At 37.5% G+C, this 21908-nt stretch overlaps 2 protein-coding genes across 6 annotated transcripts; one reads left to right on the top strand and one right to left on the bottom strand.

The window, feature by feature from the left end:
• Window positions 1–784: 784 nt before the first annotated feature.
• Window positions 785–3496, top strand: tmem14ca (transmembrane protein 14Ca). Its single transcript, XM_058376476.1, has 5 exons — window positions 785–942; window positions 1167–1251; window positions 1449–1550; window positions 2974–3061; window positions 3296–3496. Exons 2-5 carry the CDS (start codon window positions 1173–1175, stop codon window positions 3351–3353), a joined length of 327 nt encoding a protein of 108 aa, XP_058232459.1. The 5' UTR covers window positions 785–942; window positions 1167–1172; the 3' UTR covers window positions 3354–3496.
• A 14-nt stretch (window positions 3497–3510) lies between these two features.
• On the bottom strand, window positions 3511–20755 carry mak (male germ cell-associated kinase). 5 transcript variants are annotated; one of them, XM_058376472.1, is made up of 16 exons: window positions 20620–20754; window positions 18356–18470; window positions 15521–15575; window positions 15074–15195; window positions 14244–14323; window positions 13326–13458; window positions 9868–10039; window positions 9345–9512; window positions 8187–8447; window positions 7433–7599; window positions 7154–7287; window positions 6784–6918; window positions 6317–6391; window positions 5902–6021; window positions 5488–5583; window positions 3515–5362 (listed from the first exon to the last, which is right to left on the bottom strand). In XM_058376472.1, exons 2-16 carry the CDS (start codon window positions 18454–18456, stop codon window positions 5211–5213), a joined length of 1971 nt encoding a protein of 656 aa, XP_058232455.1. In that variant the 5' UTR covers window positions 18457–18470; window positions 20620–20754; the 3' UTR covers window positions 3515–5210. The 5 variants fall into 5 exon arrangements, with proteins under 5 accessions (XP_058232457.1, XP_058232455.1, XP_058232454.1 ...); XM_058376471.1 differs by having other exon boundaries at window positions 3516–5362; window positions 18356–18549; window positions 20620–20755; XM_058376474.1 differs by lacking the exon at window positions 8187–8447 and having other exon boundaries at window positions 3511–5362; window positions 18356–18549; window positions 20620–20755.
• Between the last annotated feature and the right edge of the window lie 1153 nt (window positions 20756–21908).

Here is a 21908-nt window from a genome sequence, read left to right as displayed (position 1 = left end):
TTATACCACTACTCTCTCCACTGGGTTCTCGTTGATCTTAAAGTGGTTGGTAGTCCACAGTGGTTGGTAGAAACTGAGCATGAATGCTGTAGGTTAATTTCATGCAAACAAATTTTGAATAAGCACTGAGAAGAAGGAAATGAACGAGTACATTTAAAATGACTTAATTCATGGGTAGTTTCAGACAGTTAATTGTATATAAGGATCTATTATTTTCAATTCAATTTATTTGTATAGCGCTTTTAACAATGGACATTTTAACTAACAATAGCTTGTGCAGTTATTTGAAATGTTATATTTAATTTCATTAAAATGTAAAATAAATAAATAAATAATGTGTTTTCAGGAGAATGATGAACAATATAGACAAATTTTTGCTGACACATTACCATTACATCCATATGTGAGACTACAAAATATTGCCACAAAGTTAGAAGCAGATTATTGTATATGCTGCAGCTTTAAGACTTCCTTTATAGAACTAAGATGCCCAAACCTGTTCCAGCATGACCCAGTGTAGAGCTTGGTGTCGAAGTACCTGAGCTGCCTGCACAGCGCCTGGATCCCTGAACTTTGCTCATGCTCATGGTTTGGGAATGGGATGTCTGGTGTGTGGTGAGTGCTTAGCCTCTAATCAGTAGGGGGTAGCAAAGGACTGTGCATGGGAATGTTTCAGTAAGAAGCGTTAACTATAACTTATAATTTGCTACGTGTGTGCGTGTGTGTGTGTGTGTGTGTGTGTGTGCGCGCGCGTGACAGAGGTATTGCAGGAAATTTCCCCCTAACTTAACTTACTCTTAATCTTTTGGGGAGCGCTGTGTCAAAAAACTATATTTCCCATCATTCATCCATGAACTACGTCACACCGGAAACTAAAGGAAAGTTCACTGGTTGGTCGCGAGAAGCACTGACTCTAAGCTAGTTAAAGCTACCTTTTAAAAAGTGAGTATAATTACATTTATTCCATTGCCATTAGTAGACATTAACTCTATTTTTTTAATCATACACTGAGACAATGTATAGATTTAAACACAGCTGTACTACAATCCGATCAAGTCACTCTTTTGAGGCACATGTGCTTACTTAACATCAGCGCACTGTGAAATGATCATTTTTGTTGTTGTTTGTTTGTTTGTTTGTCTGTTTGTTTGTTTTTGCACTGATAGGCGCTGATGATGGCAGTTGACTGGGCTGGATATGGATATGCAGCCCTCGTTGCGTCCGGAGGAGTTATGGGTTATGTCAAAGCAGGTCTTCTTCAATCCTCGTTATATTTGTAATATATAACCATGGGTAACATGAATACATAGCTCAGTTCAAGTAGATCGTTTTTAACACGATTTATACCGTGACTTTTAATGTATAGAAATTTGCTGTAATGTTCATCTCCATTACACAACGCTGTGGATTTATCTGGAGGTTTGACCTGACCGTCTCGCTTTCTGCAGGCAGTGTCCCTTCATTGGCAGCTGGACTGCTGTTTGGAGGTCTAGCAGGTTTTGGTGCCTACAAGATATCGCAAAACTCCCAAGACATTTGGGTGTCTTTAGGTTGGTATTTTCAGTTATTTATGCAAACGTATACAGTATCTAATCAGGTCAATTAATACCCCCCCCACACACACACACACATACACACACATACACACACACACACACACACACACACACATACACACACACATACCATAGTAAATAATTAAGGAGCAAATCATCATGGGGCATGCTGTTATAGGAAAATAATCAGACTGGGTTGTCATCTGGTCTGATATAAAGCAGTTTTCACCCAGAGGTCATTTTCAATGTCATTCCTTATTACAGCAATTTTCAGATCAAATTTTCAGTTTTGTCATTAAAAATACTTTTAAATGTTTTTACACTAATGTTGCAGGCTTCCAGTGAATCAAGGACCGGTTATCTTGTTAATAAGACAAAAATAATCTTGTTTTCTGTTACAGTGAAACTGGAAAACTCTCTGTCTGTGGAGACTTTCCCAATACCAATAATTGTGTTACTAATCAACAAAAACATTATTAATTTGTATATCTGTATATGAGCTTTTACTATATAATTGGCTAACAAATGTTAGAGAGGTCTAGTATATATGGCTAGTAAATAGTGCAATTGTATGGAAGCCTGTATCAGAATTGGCGAATGGAAAAAAAACATGCGAGTCTGGAGTAATTTGTTTTCAGCAAGCAAGTTGTTAGCAAGCTATACTTAGACAACCTCCCAAGATGTTCTCTGTTCAATTCACTTTAAAAGGGTCTGAGACCACACACTGAAATCCCTTTACTGCTTAAGCAGACCTCTTTCAGGGATAGTGTACGAAAGGACAACTGGGTCCTTTTTCACTTGGGTCACCTCTTGGTCTGGTCTGAATCTTGGTCTGGTTCAAGGGGTCTGATTTTAGGCAAAGACAAAACAACACGACTCATCAATTTTTTCATTTTTTTTCAAAATGATTTTGGTGCTATTATGTATAGCAGGGCATGTCACTTCTTCTGTGTCTCACAAAGTTCCCCTGCTACTGACACATGTCCTGCAAACTATTGATGTCATCATCGGCTAAAAACATGTGCAGGTTAATACATATACTGTGGTCTGCACTTGTTCAGGATAAGTTGCATTCACAGTTCCAGGGCAGCTGAACTCTGAGCACTTCCTACAGGTAGTCATTTTTTATGCAAACAAAGCTCTGTTTCTCACTAAACCTCCAGAGTGAAAGCCCCTATGAGCAGATCACACAGGTGTGCACCCTTGATGATGTCTCATTTACCTTCTTCAGGTTTAGGATAAATTTACTAGACATAATAGAATAAAAGAATAGTTGACCTTTTTTTTTTTTTTTTTTACAGTCAGACATAGTTGAAAAAATCCTTTGTGCGAAATCCTAATACTTCAGTCTTTGAAATGAACATGAACTGATTTTATTAGATACTGTGTATTAATAATTTCTATGTGTGTTGGGCAGCTACATCAGGAACCTTGGCTGCTCTCATGGGGAAAAGATTTTACAACTCTCGGAAGATAATGCCTGCCGGTATAGTGGCTGGAGCCAGGTAATTCGTGTTCACACTTGACAAACAAGGTCCCTGGAGACTGGATTATGAGCCTTTTCAGTAAAATATCCACATTTTCCATAAACCTCATAGATAATTCTGGAGCAAACATTTTTCTGTTTAAACAGCTTCTCATACTACACAAAGGAGACAGGCCCTTTTAGTGCCTATAATAATTATTTGGAATAAGCATGGCATGTAGTCTCATTTGTGGATGTCATTTTTCTTTTACAGTATTCTGATGCTGGTAAAGCTTGGTATTGGAGTCCTGCAGAAGCCTCAAGATTCATGAATGTTGCTGCAAAAAAATATCAGTGATAAAAATAAATCATATTTTTGTTTGACTCTAAATTGTACAGTTATTTAGAAAAAAACAGCATGATTGCAACAAGTATAATGTTCTCTAAAATGTTTAATAAATGATAAAAACATTTATTCTGCATTTATACACACACTTTTTTTCATTCAAACCACATGAATCAGTGTTTTAAAATACTTACAAAACTGTTAGTGTTGGTTTCAAGCTAAAAACAGATTATTCTTGATTTTCTAGAATATATTCTCATATGAAAAATCAAATGTTGTTCCCAAATGGCAGCAGAGGAAACCAAGTTGTTATTTGGATAATGTGGTCAAATCCATGTTGGTTCAATAGCATTCCAGTGGCATTAAAGATGGGTGTTGTAATATTTTAACATTTTTAAAAGCCCTTAGTAATCATACTCAAAGAAAAAACAACAACTGCACTGTTCCAGGAAAGGGAATTTTTTTTTCAATGAGGTTACACCTGCCACTTCAAATAGTGAATTCATCGACCAATCAGACATGACATTAAAACTACTGCGAGGTGAACTGAATAACATTAAGTTCAGTCAGTTCTCCAAACTGATGTGTTGGAAGCAGGGCAAAGATAAGGATCTTTGACAAGGGCCAATTTGTTATGGCTAGATGACTGGGTCAGAGCATCTCCAAACTGGTAGGTCTTGTGGCGTGTTACTGGTATGCAGTGATTAGTACAGGGTCATGGGCACCCAAGGCTCACTGATGCACATGAGTAGTGAAGACTATCCTGCCTGGTCCGATCCCACAGAAGAGCCACTGTAGTATGAATTGCTGAAAAAGTTCATGCTGATAGAAAGGTGTCAGAATACACAGTGCATCAAAGCTTGTTGTGTATGGAGCCATGTAGTTGCAGACCAGTCAGACATGGTCCATGCTGGTCAACTGGACCATGGATCAATGAAGAAGGTAGCCTGGTCTGAGGAATCATGTTTTCTTTTACATCATGCAGATGGCCAAGTGCATTGTTTACCTGTGGATGAAATGGCACCAGAAAGCATTATGGGAAGATGGCAAACCAGCAGAAGCAATGTTATGCTGGGGTACTTTGGGTCCTGGCTTTCATCCACATACCTAAACAATGTTGTAGCTCAAGTACCTCTTCATGGCAATGTTATTCCCTAATAGTAGTAGCCTCTTTCAGCAGAATAATCCTTCCTTAATGCAAAAATTGTAATTGGAACATAACAGAGGTGTTGACTTTGCCTCCAAATTCTCCACATCTCAATATAATTAAGAACCTTTGAGATGTCCTGGACAAACAAGTCAGATCCATGGAGTCACTCTGCAACTTGCAGGACTTAAAGGATCTGTTGCTAATGTCTTGGAGCCAGATATCACAGCACACCCTCAGAGGTTTTGAAGAGTCCATGACCCAATGGGTCATAGTTGTTTTGGTGGCACAAGGTGGACCTACACAATATTAAGCAAGTGGCTTTAATGTTATGGGTGATCAGTGTATGTTCTGAAATCTACACTGAAAAATTAATAATGAATATACCAAATTTTCAAGGCACATCACAAAAGCATGACCTCTGTGTGTTTGTAATTACAAAGACATGAACTGGTTTAGAATGAACAGCTTGATTCTAAAATACAATAAATATTTTTTTACATAGTCAATAAAGAAAACAAAAGAAAAAAATCCAGGTCTACGGTGAATATCATTTACAAAATTCACAGTTACATTTTATTCAGAAAAAAACAACTATTTGTACTGTGGACTTTGAGACATTAAAAAATTATCTGCTAGAGAAGATGACAATATTATGGTTAGCACAAGCTGAGGCCATAAAGATTTGTAGATGTGCTACCGATGGCTTCCATACTTCTCCGCCCAGTCTACTCGACCATGGACAGGTTGCACAGGAGCTGCACGAGAAAGGATATTGCCAGAATTTTTCCCCAGAACTGAGTAGCTTGTCCCTTTTACATGAGATCTTTTTTTCCACTCATCAGGATCTGAGGAACAATTATTGAGAATGTCAAATGTAAGAACATAGGCTTTAACTTTATTTTAGGAAAAAATGTATGTGGTTTCATTCTCACTGGGGGAACAGAATTGGTCAGAATTTGCCTGAATTTACCTTCAGTACTCATATTTAATGAAGTGGAAGCAGCACATTTGATCTTTATATATTTTGTTTTGCCAGTTTTAGAATCAGCAGTGGTGGACAGATCAACTAAGAGGAAAAAAACATGAATAGGGATAGAGGATGGAAGAGAATTAAACAGCAATGAAGATATACTGCAAGCAAGAGGGCATGTGTTTTTAGCTATTGCTTCTCCAGCTTAATGTATGTTAACTACTTTGCTGTTAACAAGTTGTTCCTTTCAGGAAGAACCTGGACTGCTGGTGAGACTTTTTTTCCTCCGATTTTTATATCTGATTTAATCTCAGCCAATTATAAGTTTCCATTAAACAATACATCTGAATGGATGTGAGGTGAACAGAATGAGATTTATTTAATCAGGAACAAAGTTTAGATATTAATACATACGTGCTTGCTGTTTTCCAGTTGGTGTAAGCTGTATCCTCTGGCCAACTGACCCAATTTCCTTCTTCTGGAAAGATGAACTATAACCTCCAGAGAGGTTGTACGTAGTGCTAATAAAGTTTCCTAAAAGCCAAAGTCATACTGTCACAACAAAATCTATGTAAAATTATATGACGTGAATTTTCGATTAGTGATCTTGTTTCTACTTTAGCTCAGTTTAGTTTCTACTTTTATAAAGATATGCTTTAGGAGTTTTTGTAAGTTTTAGCCTAATAGCCAGACATTATTTGATGAACAGTTACAATTATTCCAATTGTCCATTGTCCAATTATTATTTTTTATGTATGTTGTTTGGTGAATCACAAGGCAATCTCCAATGGGGAAGTTACAATACAAAAAAAATCAATGTTATATGTACCTTTAGGCTGTTCAAGTTTTTCTTGTATCCTTTCTCTAGGCTTATATGGAACAGTAATGCTGCTATCCTCTGCATCTGGGGTTAGGTATAGAGGCAAGGGATACATGCAAGAAGGAAATCACAAAAATATGAATAGGAAAAAAACAAGGAAACCCAAAAGCAAATGAGAAAGAACTGCCAGGTTTTTTTTTGTTTTGTTTTAATCCACATTGAATACTGAATGTTGATTATATGCCTCATGAATAATAGAAGACTTATAGACTTATATATACTATAGCTACAATGTACAAAGCACTGAGGAGTGTTCGAAACACTCTATTGTGCTTGATACATTAGCTTTGAAGTAGGAAACCCAGAGGAATTTGTGTGTGTGTGTGTGTGTGTGTGTTGGGGGTGCATTGTGTTGCATCATTTGTGGTAATCAGACAGCTTTTAACTAACAGACTACCCTTTTGATATAAGCTTACCAGTGTGAGAGACTCGGGTAACTAGGGCTCCACTAATGGGAGCAAGCGGTTTCTTCGTATGTGTTGACCAGTTGTCCCACAGTTCTATCTGGGGCTTCTTTTCCACAGTTGACGAGGAGCTTTTACTTATCAAACCTGAAATGAAGGTAAGACAGTAGTACTTGCATTATAAGTCTTATACTGGAATTAGGTGTATTACACCAACGCAAATTCTATTAGTGCTCATTAAATTATTTTTAAAATAATTAATAATAATAAATTAATAAATATTAAATTAAATAATTTTAAGCTTCTTGAAGCTAGAAATGAAATAACATTTAATTTGTAACCGAACTGGAAACAACCATATAGTACCAGGCAGTAAACATACCAGGCAGGTATCTTGATTGCCTTAGGTAATGCTGCCGGGCTGAACAGGTGCTTTGCAGACTGGAGTTTGATTTAATGCTACTTGGTAGCTTTGTAACGTTGGTAAAAGTGTAAATAGGTTTTTGATCTTTTGACCTAAATAGGTTAAGCCATAGGCCATTAAAAAGAGAAGAAAGTGCAAATTCAGAATAACAAAACTCCAAATACAATTAAACACCAAATCTTAAATAGCCACATCATTGTACAGTCCAACTGAAAATTCAGTGACTCAGAAGTGAACCTATTAATGGGTTTGTTCTCTTCCACTGCAATGTTGGGTTTTTTGGAGTTGAATGCAGCTGTGTCTGAGGGGTATGACTCATCCCAGCTGTCAGAGTGTTTAGTCTGTCCCCAGCGTCTCCGCCCACTTTTCAGTCGCATCATGCTGTTTTCATTTCCCATAGGCCTCTTGAGAAATAAAATTCAGGTTGACAGATTAGTCAGTCAGTGTAGTTATTTATATATACAGTATATCTACAGTCAAATCTCTTACTTTACATATATAAAAATCAACTAAATGACACTGTGGTAGTGATTGAGTGCCGATTTGTGAATGGAGAACAGAGCCAAGAGGAACAAGTGGTAAGGATCACACACCTATGCTTAATTATAGGAATGATTATTCTCTGTTACAGTGAGCAGCCGCAAAGATAAAAGTAGGGAAAGTGAGAGACGGTATAAGAGAAAGCAGAGCACACAGGGCCATGTGTGCGAATGTGCATGTGTGTGTGTGTGTGTGTGTGTGTGTAGATAACCACTGAACATCAAAAGTTAAAATAAAAGCACATTTTTTTGAGTTTGCAAGCCTGCTTCCATTTTTCCACTGTCCTACACCCTTTGAATCACAACAGAGGCCAAATCATTTTACACTATTTTTGGGAAACAAGTGGGAAATGTGAGATGTGGGCTAGAAAAAATCCAAAAGTCTGAACCTACTACCAGCAACTGTTTTGATTTCTAGGTATTCTAGAAGATTTAGCTTTTATGTCCTTTACCTTTTTTGTATTGAGTGCAAGGGGATCAGCTTCGTGGTCTGTACGAATGGGGCCCTGAGGCAGGGAGATCAACTGGAGGGTCTGATGGGAATTCCTGCCCTTGTCCTTGGTCTGAGAGTGCAGGACTGGCTCAGAAGCTGACTGCAGCTCAGATTTGATCTCGTTGGGTTTAGCTGTTTTCACCTGTGTGTTACGGAGGTCAGGTGTTTGAGGCCGTTGTCCCAACACCTGGCCCACTTGAAAATAGGGGTACCTGAGTGCCTGGCATGGTAAGATAACATATAACAAGAAATGTTGCTGAGCATATCATTAAATTCACATCTTATACTGTATATTTTAATAGACAAGCAATAGTAAAAATAAATTTTTATTTTTATTTATTTATTTATAATATTTTACAATACTAAAATGTTACATTACTGTTCAGATGTTTTGGATTTTGGAAAACGGATTCTAGTCCATGTCACATAACCACCACCTCTTTTTGTATTCAGTCATGACAACACACACATCTTCTAAGAGAATCCCCAAGAATGTACATGGATTTTATGTCTCTTGTGTTTCACAGAAATATTTGCACTTTTTAGGCAAACATATATTTGTATTTTAATTATTACTAAGCATATTATGACATACCTAACCCTTCATGTGCACCTACCACTACCAAAGTGCTTATTTAAAGTCTCATTAGGATCTGACTCAACTGGTAAGTTCTGGGTTTTTAATGGGACTTCTAATCAGTGCTTTATTAAAGGTAGGCACATTTTTAATTTTTCATTGAAAATTACTTAATTACAAAAATATGCTGACAGTGTCATGACTTTGTATGCATTATTAGTGCACTTATTATGACTGGGCCTAAGTACTACTGTAACCTGAAGGATATATTATAATATTTATAGCCTATAAGCAGTTGTATCTTGGTGGGTAAGGTTTTGGGCTAGTGATCAGAAGAATATGAGTTAAAAATGGATATGCTGCATGATGCATGTTGTTTTTTTTTCTTTGGCACCTATTGTATAATACATAATCACACACAAACATATTATTTTACATTCTGCATCTTCAAATAATTGTGCCTGTTGTGAGGTAAAAAAAAAAAAAACCTGTAAGAAACACCATTGGCCCAGAGTAACTTAGCACTAAGCCTCTGTATACCTGCACAGCAGTTGGCCTCTTTTTTGGCTCCCAATGCAGCAAATCCTTCATTAGGGTGAGAGCCTCATTACTGGCATTGGGGATGAGGGTTTTTAGAGGTGTAGGAACACACTGAGGAAAGCGGAAATTCATCGCTGCAGCAAGCTGATGACCCTCCAACCAGTCCGTCTGAACATTCAGAGAAAGTAAACATTAGAATAATCAACTATGGCATAATGGTATCTATAAACATATTAAAACAAAACCAGTATGAGGACAAGTGAAACAAAACCCAAACAGCTTAAGATCAAATGTATCCATGTCTCAAACTTTTTTTTGTACCATATTCTGCATATGCACTATATTTTTTTGTAACTATAAGTACCCACATATTCTAATATATGTGTGGATTGGGGTATAGGACCTTGTCCTGATACAAAAATTGAGGCTGCCAATAATGTCCACTACAAATTAGTCACTGAAGTCTTATTAATGAAATTTGTCGTCTCTGGCACATTTGGTTTTGGTTCACAGGTTTACATACCTTCTTTACTGTGCCAAGAACCTGGCAAATCTTGAAGATCTCATCAACCTCACTGTTGCCAGGGAAAAGAGGTCGTAAAGTGTAGAGTTCTGCCATAATGCAGCCCACTGCCCACATGTCTATAGGAGAGCTGTACACAGACGATCTCAAAAGCACCTCTGGAGCTCGATACCTGCACACACACACACAAATGTCAAATGTCACATGTCATTATGGTTAGTACTCATATAGAAAGGCTAGGAAGCAAATTCATTGTCATACAGTCAAGTCTATAATTATTTTTGTGATAGACATAAAAGAAAAAATCCTGAATATATTGTATATTAATATTTATAATTCATACATTGTTAAAATTCTGTAAAAATTTGTTAAAAAATTCCTACTATTAAACACCATTAAAACTAAATATATTTAATGATATATGTAATGTATAATTGTGTCTGAAATTAAACAATGTCCAGTTTGCCCCTGTATTAGGCCTTGTGTATCTATACCCGGGGATAACTGTTTTATCTCTGAAATTGTGTTGATTTCTTACCAAATTACGTTTACTCTAAACAAGATTAAACTTGAAAAACATGTTTTATGTATTCCTGAAAAACGATTAAAAAACTGTTCCACTTGATAACAATGCCATTCTGCTGTTTTATGTTTCATTTAGCCATTTCTGTCACTTGTTTTTTTTTGCCCATTTTGACTTCTGTCTGTTCTCAGCTTTTTTTCTGGATACCATTGATTGCCCTTTGCCGATCACCTGAGATCTCGCTCTGTTGGATTACGTGTCTTCTCTGGTCTCCCGAAGCTAAGCAGCCCTTCCTCCATCTCACAGATCTGTTCATGGTTGCCGCCAACCTGCCTGCATCTGGGGGCTGCCCAGAGAGGAGACTTCTTGTCATCGACAACCTGCACTCCAATGTCCTCCAGTGGATCTCCTGTCACCTGGTTTGCACACACACTATCCCTCCTCCAGCAGTGGTTCTGGTGGCCCTCCATGAGGAAGGATACCCAGGAGTTCGTTGCTGCCTGCTCCGTGTGCTCCCAGCAAAAGCCATCCAGGTCCCCACCTTCCAGCCATCTATGACCTCTGCCCATCCATAGACATCCTTGGCCCCACCTATCCATGGACTTTGTATGTTTGTGTCCATGGACCATCAGCAACAATGCCATGCTAAAAGGTGTAGATCGCTTCTCCACTTCATTCCATTGAGGGCCCGTCTCGCATTGCTCAAAAGCCTGGACCTTATTGTATCAGCCAGAGGCAGCCAGTTTGGCGGTCTACCAGGGACCTTCCTTTAAAGTCAACCTGCAGGTAGCTTGCACCCCATTTTGTGGGTCCCTTTCCCAGATCTAAAGTGTTCGACTCAGGCTCCCCAGGGTCCTTTGCATCCACCCTACCTTCCACAACTCTACGCTCAAACCTGTCCAAACCTGCTTACTTTTGTGCTGGCTGTTGCTTACTATTTCCTGTTTGCAGATTACTGCTTTGTGCCTATGGACCTTAGTGACTGTACTGTGCGTGTGGATTTACACGATCACTTTGTAACTGACTATTTTATGCTGCTTGTGTCTACAAGCCATTACTGCTGTGCTATTCCCTGTGGATTATTGTGTCTGCATTTGTCCTGTGGATTTAGTTACTGAACTGTGCCTTTGTATTTCTGTCTTTGAGGTCTGCTTATAGTACATCACCTATGTTCTTATTAAAGACTATTTTATCACAGTCCGTTTCTGTCATGCATTTGGGTCCTAGCCAGTAACTGTGACACAATAACTGCATTAAGCCTGCTTTCTTGATGCAATATCTTCTTTTGCAATGCTTTTCTAGGCTTTTAGAGCAGCTGCTTACAGTGCTCTTCAGTAGGTAAATTGACTGCTAAATTGGTCTAAAGTCTGGTGATTGACCTGGCCAGTCTAAAAGCTTCTACTTTCCCACAGATTAAGTAATTTGTTGAGTTGCCAGTCTGTTTTGGATCATTGTCTTGCTACATGGTGAAGTTTCTCCCAATTAATTTGGATACATTTATGTATAAATCGGCAGACAAAGTGTACCTGTAAACTTCTAAATTTATTCTGCTGCTGCAATGATGTTACATCATTAAAGATTAGTTAGCCTCTGCTAGAAGCAGCCATGCAAGCTATGATATTACCTACAACATGTTCCACAGTTGAGCTTGTATGATTTGGATCTTCCTCCACACTTTGGCCTTTTCCATCACTGAATGAAAGAGTAGTTCCATCTTAGTTCCAGAATTTTTGTGGCTCATTTTTATACTGAATTCCAATTTGGCCTTCGGAGTCTTACTGCTGAGGAGTGATTAGCATATTGTGGTATGGCCTCTATATTTCTTTTCTTTAAGTCTTCTTTGTGAAACCTTCACCCCTGCCATGTGAAGATTGTTGGTGATGTCACAGACTGTTGTTTTTTGGGTTGTTCTTCACAGCTTTCATCATGCTTTTGTAATCAGCTGTTGTTGTTTTCCTTGGCCAACCTCTTCGGTGTCTGTTGCTTAGCACACCACTGGTTTCTTTCTTTCTTTAGGACTTTCCAAATGGCAAATACAAATGTCTTCCATACATGACACAAACAAATAAATTGGTCTTGCTGTTCTAATACAGGGGTTCTGTAAATACAGCTCTGGAAAAAATAAGAGACCACTGCAAAATAATCAGTTTCTTATGTTTTTTCTTACAGGTGCATGTATTGGTGAGATGAACAGTTTTGAATCATTTTTTGTGAACTGCTGACAATATTTCTCCTAAATTCAAAATATAACTATTGTTATTTAGAGTGTATATTTAAAGGAAATGACAACACATGAAAATAACCCAAGATCATGCAGTATTCGCAGAGCTTTAATAACTCAAATAAAACAAAATGCAAATAATTTGTAAACAAATTGCAAAGCTCAGCTTTGCTTGATGTTTTGTGATCATCCATCTTCCTTATTCCAGAGGTTTTCAATAGGGTTCAAATCTGGAGATTGGGCAGTGGTCTCTTATTTATTTCCAGAGCTGTATGTCTAGAATTCAGAGACCTGGTACAAAGGCTAAACAAAACAGTCCAAGACGAAAACAAAACAAAATATAATTCAACAGTCTGGTAGTCTTAACTGGTGGAACTGTTTACATAGCACATTAACACATGTTGATTTAACATCTTAAAACCTGCTGCTCAAGCTATGTCACAGGGCAACTGAACATACATTGTGAAATGTATTAACTATCCTCTTCTACATACATGAGATCTTTAGTGTTATAACGAATGACAGGGGACAAAGAAATACCAGCAGTGCAACCCAGAGAGCATGGCCAATGATGCAGTCTTGGATACATGGTGAGTGGATGGCTGTGAACTTTCAACTACTGACCTCAATTAAATAAACCATTTCATTACTAATTCACATTTACTGGTTTGCCACATTTTTGTTTCCATGAGAAGAAAGTGGAAGCTCTCTTACCATCGTGTGGAGACATAGTCTGTATATGGAGGGCGGGAACGGATCTCTCTGGCCAGACCAAAGTCTGCTATTTTCACCAGTTCAGGACCCATACACAACAGATTCTCTGGCTTTATATCCCGATGGAAAAATCCTGAATCAGCAAACCAATTCACACATAAAAAATTACAAGTGGTCCTGACTACCAATTGTTATGTTTTAAAAATCGGATTACAAGATAACATATTCAACATAGTATTGCTGTGTAGGTAAACTTAGCACATATTACTCAAGAATATCAGTTAGTTTCTTCATAAGGCACTATTTACAAACAATATGTGGCTAAATATTGTTAAAAAAAAAAAGACTTCCTACATTAACTGCAGATATGAACTGAATAAAATTTGCCACTACAGCATAGCTTGCATTGTAGAGCTGACAGCTGTGAACAAAAGCAGCACTATGTAGCACCTAGGTAAGATAAAGTAAAAGAAGCTTTAGGGAAAAGAGCCAAGCAAGGAACAAATGCCAACCAGAGAGCATTTGAAACATGATGTTTCTTATTTTATTTTCAGTAAACATCTTATTTTCTCTAATGGCAGAGCATTTCATGCACATGAGAAGGGAGGAAAGAGACAAGCATAGATTGCACAACCCATAGGTTGTAAAAAACAATGAATTTAAAATTAATTTTATTTGTTTTTTGTTTTTTTTTCCATACATAATTTGGATTGTGGTGTTAAATGCCAGGCCTCAGTTTTAAATGTGTGCTTTAGATATTCCTGACATGAGCCACTCACATAGCCTGTTCCTGAAGAGATAAAGAGAAAGTCTGAGCGATCATGGGTGTTTGTCACACCCACGAATGGCTACTCAGAGCTCACACAGCTGTTGTCCTTTATTAAGCATTAATATCACAGTCCTGAGACAGTAACCTACCATGCTTATGAATGAATGAAAGCCCCTGCAATATCTGAAAGGTTATGTTCCTGATGACTGACTCAGGGAACAATTTGTTTCTAGAGACAAGAAAATTAAGAAAAAGGATTAATTAATTCTTATATATGTGTGTTATATAAGTGTTAACAGTTAATTTTCTTCAAAATGGAAAGTAAATAAACATAATAGAAATCCAAATCTCAAATCAATATTTGGTGTGACCACACTTTGCCTGCAAAACAGCTTCAATTCTTTTAGGTACACTTGCACACACTTTTTAAAGGAGTTAATGTCAACTGGTAGGTTGTTCCAAACATCTTAGAACTAACCACAGATGTAGGTTGCCTAATCCCAGGTATTTATTTTACAGCATTTTTTTTACACCTGGCTAAAACTTTTGCAGTACTGTGTGCATATTTAATTTCATTCACTATGAATAACTTATTTAATGATGTTATATAAAATGAAATAAAAATCAGTTTGCATTTGTCAGTTATGTGATAATAGGTGAAAATAGGTGTTGTAGAAAAAAATAATACAAGTGTCTATGGGAAGTGTTCGTGACACCTACATATGCCTTTCATAACATACAGACATTGAATGTAAGCTGACATTTAGACTACTTTAACCAATGATGTCTTTAGAAATAAACTTTTATAGATATGTTTATGTACTTCACAGAAATGTCTTATTACTTATCTAGCCCTGTGAACACTACCTGCATTTTACATAAGTAAAATGTTACAAAAATATCTTCCTTATATGCAGTGTAGAGGCAAACAAGTAAAAGTCTTGGTTCAGTCTGTAAAATCTACAGCATATCTTCATACCTGTCTTTCATCAGCTGGTAGAGATTCTCTTTCATGTACTCAAAGACGAAGTACAACTGGTCATTTTCTCTGATTACTTCCTTTAGTTTCACCACGTTGGCATGATTCAGTTTCTTTAGTGACTGAAACACACCAATATTCATTTGAAATATTTCACGGAAAATATATAATAGTGATAGGAATCAGAATAAATATTATTATTGGATGATGGTAGTGAACTGATTATGAACTAAAGAGTTCACTTTCATGGTCTAGTTTAGAGGTGTCCAATCTTATCCTGCCGGTGTGGGTGCAGGTTTTCATGCCAGTCAAGCAGGAGCCACCTTTTTAAATTAGATGATCTTGGCTTTCAGTAGACTCAGGTGTGACTTCTGCTTGGTTGGAATGAAAACCTCCACCCACACCAGCCCTGGGTCTGGACACCCCTGGTCTAGCTGCAGTTCACACCTTTACTTCTCTCAGATTCATACACTCCTCCCAGGAGTAGAACTTCCTCTTCATTCTGTGAAAAAGAGAGAATGGACAAGCTCAATTTCATTAGCAACAACAGACCACATGAAGTTGTTAAACTTCCTTGTATGGAAACCAGCCCCTTGAAAAAGTTCACAAGTGAAACGTGCTAGTTCTTTCACTATTTGTATGGACTAAGCTATATTAAAACAATCATTCTATATTTAACAAATGCTAGCACTACAGGGCATCTTCTAATAATTACAACATGATTGTTCTGCATTTAGACATGACATTTGACAATGAACTGTCCGTTTCTGCCATCATGAACCCTATTCTGAAATTCCTAAAAACTGCTTTAGCATGAATTACAGTCAAATGTACTAGTGCTATTATACTAAATATCAGCACTCTTCAAATCAAATCAAATTAGTATCCAGAATTTACTGCTGTATACATATTGAAAAATACCTTTCTAAATACCAGTGAAAACACAGTAAACATTCTGAGCTACAAGTTCTACTAGTTCTCTGACTACTACGGCCACCAAGCTTACTTGAAACTCCTGGCTTTGGGCCTGAACAGCTCCCAGTGCAGTTGGATTCTGGACTTGTGGACAGAATTGCCAGCAACATCTCCTTCCTACTGACCCTCAACACTGAAACCCTGCAGGGCTGTTTAGTTAGCCCTCTCCTGCACTCCTTATACACATATGATTGAATGGCCATAAACAGCTCCATTGTTATTGTCAAATATGCAGATGACATGTGGTGGGTCTGATCTCCCACCACACCCGGCAATGAAACAGACTACAGAGGAGAGATATGCACCCAGACACACAGGTACAAGGAAAACCACCTCAGACTCAACATTGATAAGACTAAGCAGCTTGTAGTGGTCCCACAACCATAGAGCATTGTTTACATCTCTTTATGTCTGCATAGGAGTGTACAACTGTAGCATAAGAATTTTAGTGTATATGCATGCTTTAAAGCACTCTTTAGGCACAACAATAAACTCGAAACTTGAAAATTGCCATTATAAAATGTTGGACTCAACGTTGCTATGTATAATACAGATCCAGTGCAACAGATGGTGCCTGAAAGCTAATCTGGGTGGGGATGTATACCTGCCTGCATGTGCAATAAGAGTTGTTACCCAGAACATGCTTTAGTGATATTGCTTATTTGTTGATGTTACACCAAGGTGACATAGGCCTGTGCACTTTCACTCCTTTTTTCACAGTCACTGGAGTATCATTTTGCATGGTAACTGTTTGTTCTGGACAGGTACAGTGTCTCAAAGGGTCATTTATAATTCAGCTTACTTACCCCTGTTGAAAGAAGAGACTTATAAGACGATGTGACTTAGCTTGTGCTCCGATCAGCTCTGGGTTTACTGTGTTCATTAACATTATGAGGTTAGTATAGGGCATGATGCTGAAACTCAGTTTATGGTGTGTTGACTGTTGACGTATTTGTTTATGTTTGTGGTTTGTTTGTGTACAGAGTGGAGATTCCCTAGCACTATTGGCTTCACATTTCCAGGAACTTTGCAAGATCTATATTTAACTCAGTCAATGGCAGAATAGTATCAAGGGCAACTCAATTAATGGAAGAAAAGTATATAGAGTATACAAACCATATTCTATCACCATGAACAGCTTCACAATTCATCTGTCACTTTGCACAATTTTAGAAGACAGGCTGCTCAGATCACTTCACATTAACCATCAGTAATTGCACTTTTTCCACCCATAAGAAGAATATGACAAAACTAAAATTCTGATTTAAACTTATCATTTCCAGATTCTGTTGTTCTCCCTCCATCATACTCTACACAGCATTCAGAATGCTTCTCTTTACCTTTTTCATATCCTCCCAAAGTTTTCTCAGTTGATTTATTTACTAAGGACACTCCAGTGATTAAATGTCTCCCTGTTGTGCTGATAATGAATGATGATTCATTTGCCTGCTGTGCATTTCAGCAGCCTATTTGTCTGACTCATGTTTTATCATAACCTAGTTTACCACTACATTAAAGTTACAAATCCTGTCCAACTTTGTCACTCCCAAAGAGAACCTCAACATCTTCAGCTCTGCTACCTCCATCTCTGACTCCTGTCTCTTCCTCAGTGATGTCAATGTACAATATAAAACATAAAATAAAAATAATGGAATGTGTGGATCAAGTGTTTTTATATAAGCTGCCAGATAATGAGAGTAGAAGCCATATTGTTAAGTTAAATGAAATCTGTTAGTGATTATTGTGATAAGTAAGGCTACACATGAAACAATACATTATATTTAGACAATATATTTAGATTTTTTAGATGTTCATTTCAATGCTTGCCATCTTCTCATTGTTATATACTATATGGTCAAATTCATTTGGACAAACTGACCATCACACCCATTTGAGTGTCTTCCCCAAACTGTTGCTTGCACAAGTTGGAAGCACACAACTGTCTAGATCTTTGTATGCTGTAACTTTAACATTTCCCTTTACTAGAACTAAGTGGCCTAAATTTGTTTTAGCATGACAATGTCACTTTGCACAAAGCAAGCTTCATGAGGACATAGTTCACCAAGGTTAGAGTGGTAGAACTGGCTTACACAAAGCACTGACCTCAATTCTACTGAACACCTGTGGGATGATGCCTATGGTTTTAAAATGATGAAATATAAATATAAATTAATTTCCATTAGTGATCATTGATAGCCTTGCTTAATAAGCTCATGAATTGTCCATTTCTTACACCTGACACAATTAATGGAAACAGAAAAAATCCATCTGGGATTGTAAACCACCGACTTTAATTTTTCATTGTACCTCTTAATGGCCACCAGCTCCCCGGATTCATTGCTTCTCCCCAAAAGCACACTGCCATAGGTGCCATCCCCCAGCTGCTTTAAAGTGGTATAGCGGTTCATCCTTGTTGACGCAGCTTCCAGATGGAAAAGAATACAGTTCATGTATATACAACAGCACAACCTGTGTTACTCAGGCCATCTTCTATGACTGCTCTATAAGCAATAGAGAATAGAGACAAAGAACAAATTATTCTATACACACTATTTGTACACACTGATCAGCTATATCATTAAAACTACCTGCCTAATATTGGTAATTTTGTAATCAAACCATTCTAGAATAATGTTTGTAGTATGGCAGGGTGCAGCGTCCTGCTGAAAGAGGCCATTGCCATTAGAAAAATACTTTTGCCATTAAAGGGTACTCATTGATGCACATGCAGAGTGACACAGACTATCTGGTCTGATAAACGTTGAGCAATGTGCTCCTGGGAAACCTTGGGTCCTGTAATTCATAAGGATGTTACTGTGATCAGTACCACCTACATAAACATTGTTACAGACAAAGTGTGCCCTTTCATGGCAAGTGTATTCCCTAATGGCAGTGGCTGTTTTCAGCAGGATAAGGTGCTCTGCCACACTGTAAAAACTGTTCTGGAATTGTTCATGTTTGGTGTGAATCCCCTTTAGCTTCAAACCAGCATCAATTCTTACACTTGCATAAAGTCAGGGATTTTGTAGGATCAGAGTCAGGCGTATGATTAGTCAGTTATACCAAGTAGGTGCTAATTATCACCAATTTCCTATGTAGGTTGAAATACACTCATTAATAAAACAGAAACAGCTGTGTAGGAGGCTTAAAACCGGGCAAGGAACAGTCAAACTCAGGCAGTTTGTTTGCAGAAGGGCTAAAAAGCAGTACAATAATGAGTGTCTGCAGGAAACAGTGGTGAAAGTTTGGGGCTGCATTTCTGCAAATGGAATTGGAGGTTTGGTCAGGATTAATGGTGTCCTCACTGCTGAGAAATACAGGCAGATACTTATCCATCATGCAGTACCAGTTGAGAGTACCAAATTTATACTGAGTGGGCAACAAGCTATTTGGAGCATAGAAAAGAACAGTTATAGGCAACTGTATTTTAAACACATTATTTTGTCCTTCATGTCATTAACCTGTCCTGTGTTTTCATTTTACAAGTACAGAACCATGTCCTGGGGGGAGATGATTAAGGTAGGTGAAATAGCACAGATGGAGAGGGGATAAATAAGATGTTGAGTCAGCTTAATGCTGTCAGGTCCTGATCAGCATGCCTGCTAATTGGATTTTAAACCAAATTAGAAACCATTATTTTGAATCTTGTACCCTGCTGAAAATTTACATTTATACCTGACTCAATTCAACATCCATTTATCAGGGTTAGGAAAACACCATTTGCAGACCTTTTGTACTCTAACATTTATCAGTTCTCTGTCAGTAAAAGTCAAAACTACTTGATCAAAGGTGCTGAGCTAATTAAACTGGCATATACTACTACATTTTGCAAATGTATTTGTCTAAAGAAATACAAAACCTCAATACTTAAACACATCTAAGCACAAAGTGCACAATATAACCAAAGCAATACAAACTGATTTTCCTAAAATAATAAACATATCTATTTCAAAAGGCAGATGATTAATGGTAGCATTAGCTTTATCTGTAGTGATTTGCTAGATCCTACTGTCTGAACTTGCCAAGTAATCTGAAAAGGGTTTAGAAAGACTTAGACAGGTGCATACAGGATAAATTACATCACTGGTGTTCTTAAGGTCGACGAATGTTTAATCTAATAATAATGTTCTCTAGTGCAGGCTAAATCATAGCATGATGTAATAATGTGCTGTAGGAAAATCAGTTTACTTTGCCGAGTTTTCTGCCTTGACTACATTCATTTTAATTCATCGATTTAAGTGTGATCACATAATGCAAAGCGAAACACTAAAGTTAAGACGCAAATAAATGTCACTAAAACCTGGCACTTTATGACCATAAAGTGCACTGACATATGGCTAATCTGAACCACCAGTAATGCTAACGTTACAGGGTTTTCTTCGTTTGATCATTAATGTAAATAAGATATTAAACCATGACACCAAGCTAAACCAACCATAACTGTATAATTACATTAGAGTTGTTGAAAACAGAAAGAACGTTATAGCTAACAATTAACTTGGTAATTCTGTTTGTATAAAATTAACCGGTGGTTTAACTGATCTAAAGTCGTTCCCTATTATGAAACTCACCGCCCTTTTCTGTTGTCTGGGACAGAAGATAGTAAAGTTGAGTGGAAGATAAGGTTAAATTCACTCCTCTGTACAGATAACGCGCCTAACATCTTCTATGGCAACGAGGACTCCAGCGCGACAAACACCCCGCGTCACGTGCATGGGCAGGGGCTTGTGGGATATGTAGTTTGCCAAGACGACCCAGGAGATCTGTGTTACTATTTTTAAGGGCTGCTTTTGGATTGAACTGATTACTCATTATGTGAAACATTATGCTGTGCAAGAAGTCAATTCAATTTAATTTATCTTGTCTGTTTAAAATGTAGAACATTTCAGTTTTCTGGTTTTGTGACAGCATTAAAAAAAATCTGAGGATTACCGGCAGGTGGAGGCACTGCTGCACACCACCTAGGCAAACATTTCCTTCGTCTTTGTCCCTAATGGCCGCTGCTGTCCCTCTGACACGTGGGTGCTTTAAAACCAGCTGAAGAGGAAGATATTTTTGTATAAATCATCGGCAACTCAAATAGGTAAGTATATGTCGTAATACATGATCTGCTAGTTCTAAAATAATAAAAATGATAATAATAAATCAATAAATAATCATGTTGACGTATGTATTTAGACCCTTTTAATGTGTTCATGACACTTTAGATTTAGCTCAGGAGCATCCCATTTCTCAGGGTCGTCTTTGAGATTTCTGAACTTTACACCTGTGGCACAATCAATTTGTCAGACATGATTTGGAACACACAAAACACCATCCCATATTTCTGAATCTTCCACATTGGAAGAAAAGGGGGCTTTTTTCAGTAAAATTTAAAAATTAGCTCACATGCTACAAATGCATTTGACAGGATTCTTGTAGAAGTATCATCAGCAACCTCAAAGAGGCTTTCAAGATTTGCTGGCAGGAACTTCACACACAACTCTGAGCACTTCAGGTCAATACGATCAGTCAACAGCCACAAATGGATTCTGGTTTTCAAATCCTGTAGTAGCACTTTAGTCCTCTTGTATTGTCAGTGGTAAAAATGTGACCAGGAAAAAGCACAGCCCTAAAAGAGGGTGCACAGGTGCACATAGAAGAAGTCAAGCACCATTGTTACCAGACACACACATGTCCCCATACAAAGAATTACTTTTTTTTCATATGCTCATACAAAATGCAATTTATATATAACAAAGTAAGCATCATCTCAGTGAGCCAAATATTATTATAAATTAGATTTGTCTATCAAATATTCACCTGGCACATGGAAGATCCTCCTAACTAACTAAACCCAGTTAGAGTGAAGCAAAAAAAA

The sequence above is a fragment of the Hemibagrus wyckioides genome, linkage group LG23 (genome assembly GCF_019097595.1).
Source record: "Hemibagrus wyckioides isolate EC202008001 linkage group LG23, SWU_Hwy_1.0, whole genome shotgun sequence".
In the NCBI taxonomy this organism is placed as follows: domain Eukaryota; kingdom Metazoa; phylum Chordata; class Actinopteri; order Siluriformes; family Bagridae; genus Hemibagrus; species Hemibagrus wyckioides.
Note: the sequence above shows the minus strand (reverse complement) of the source record. Positions and strands in the feature narration are given on the sequence as shown.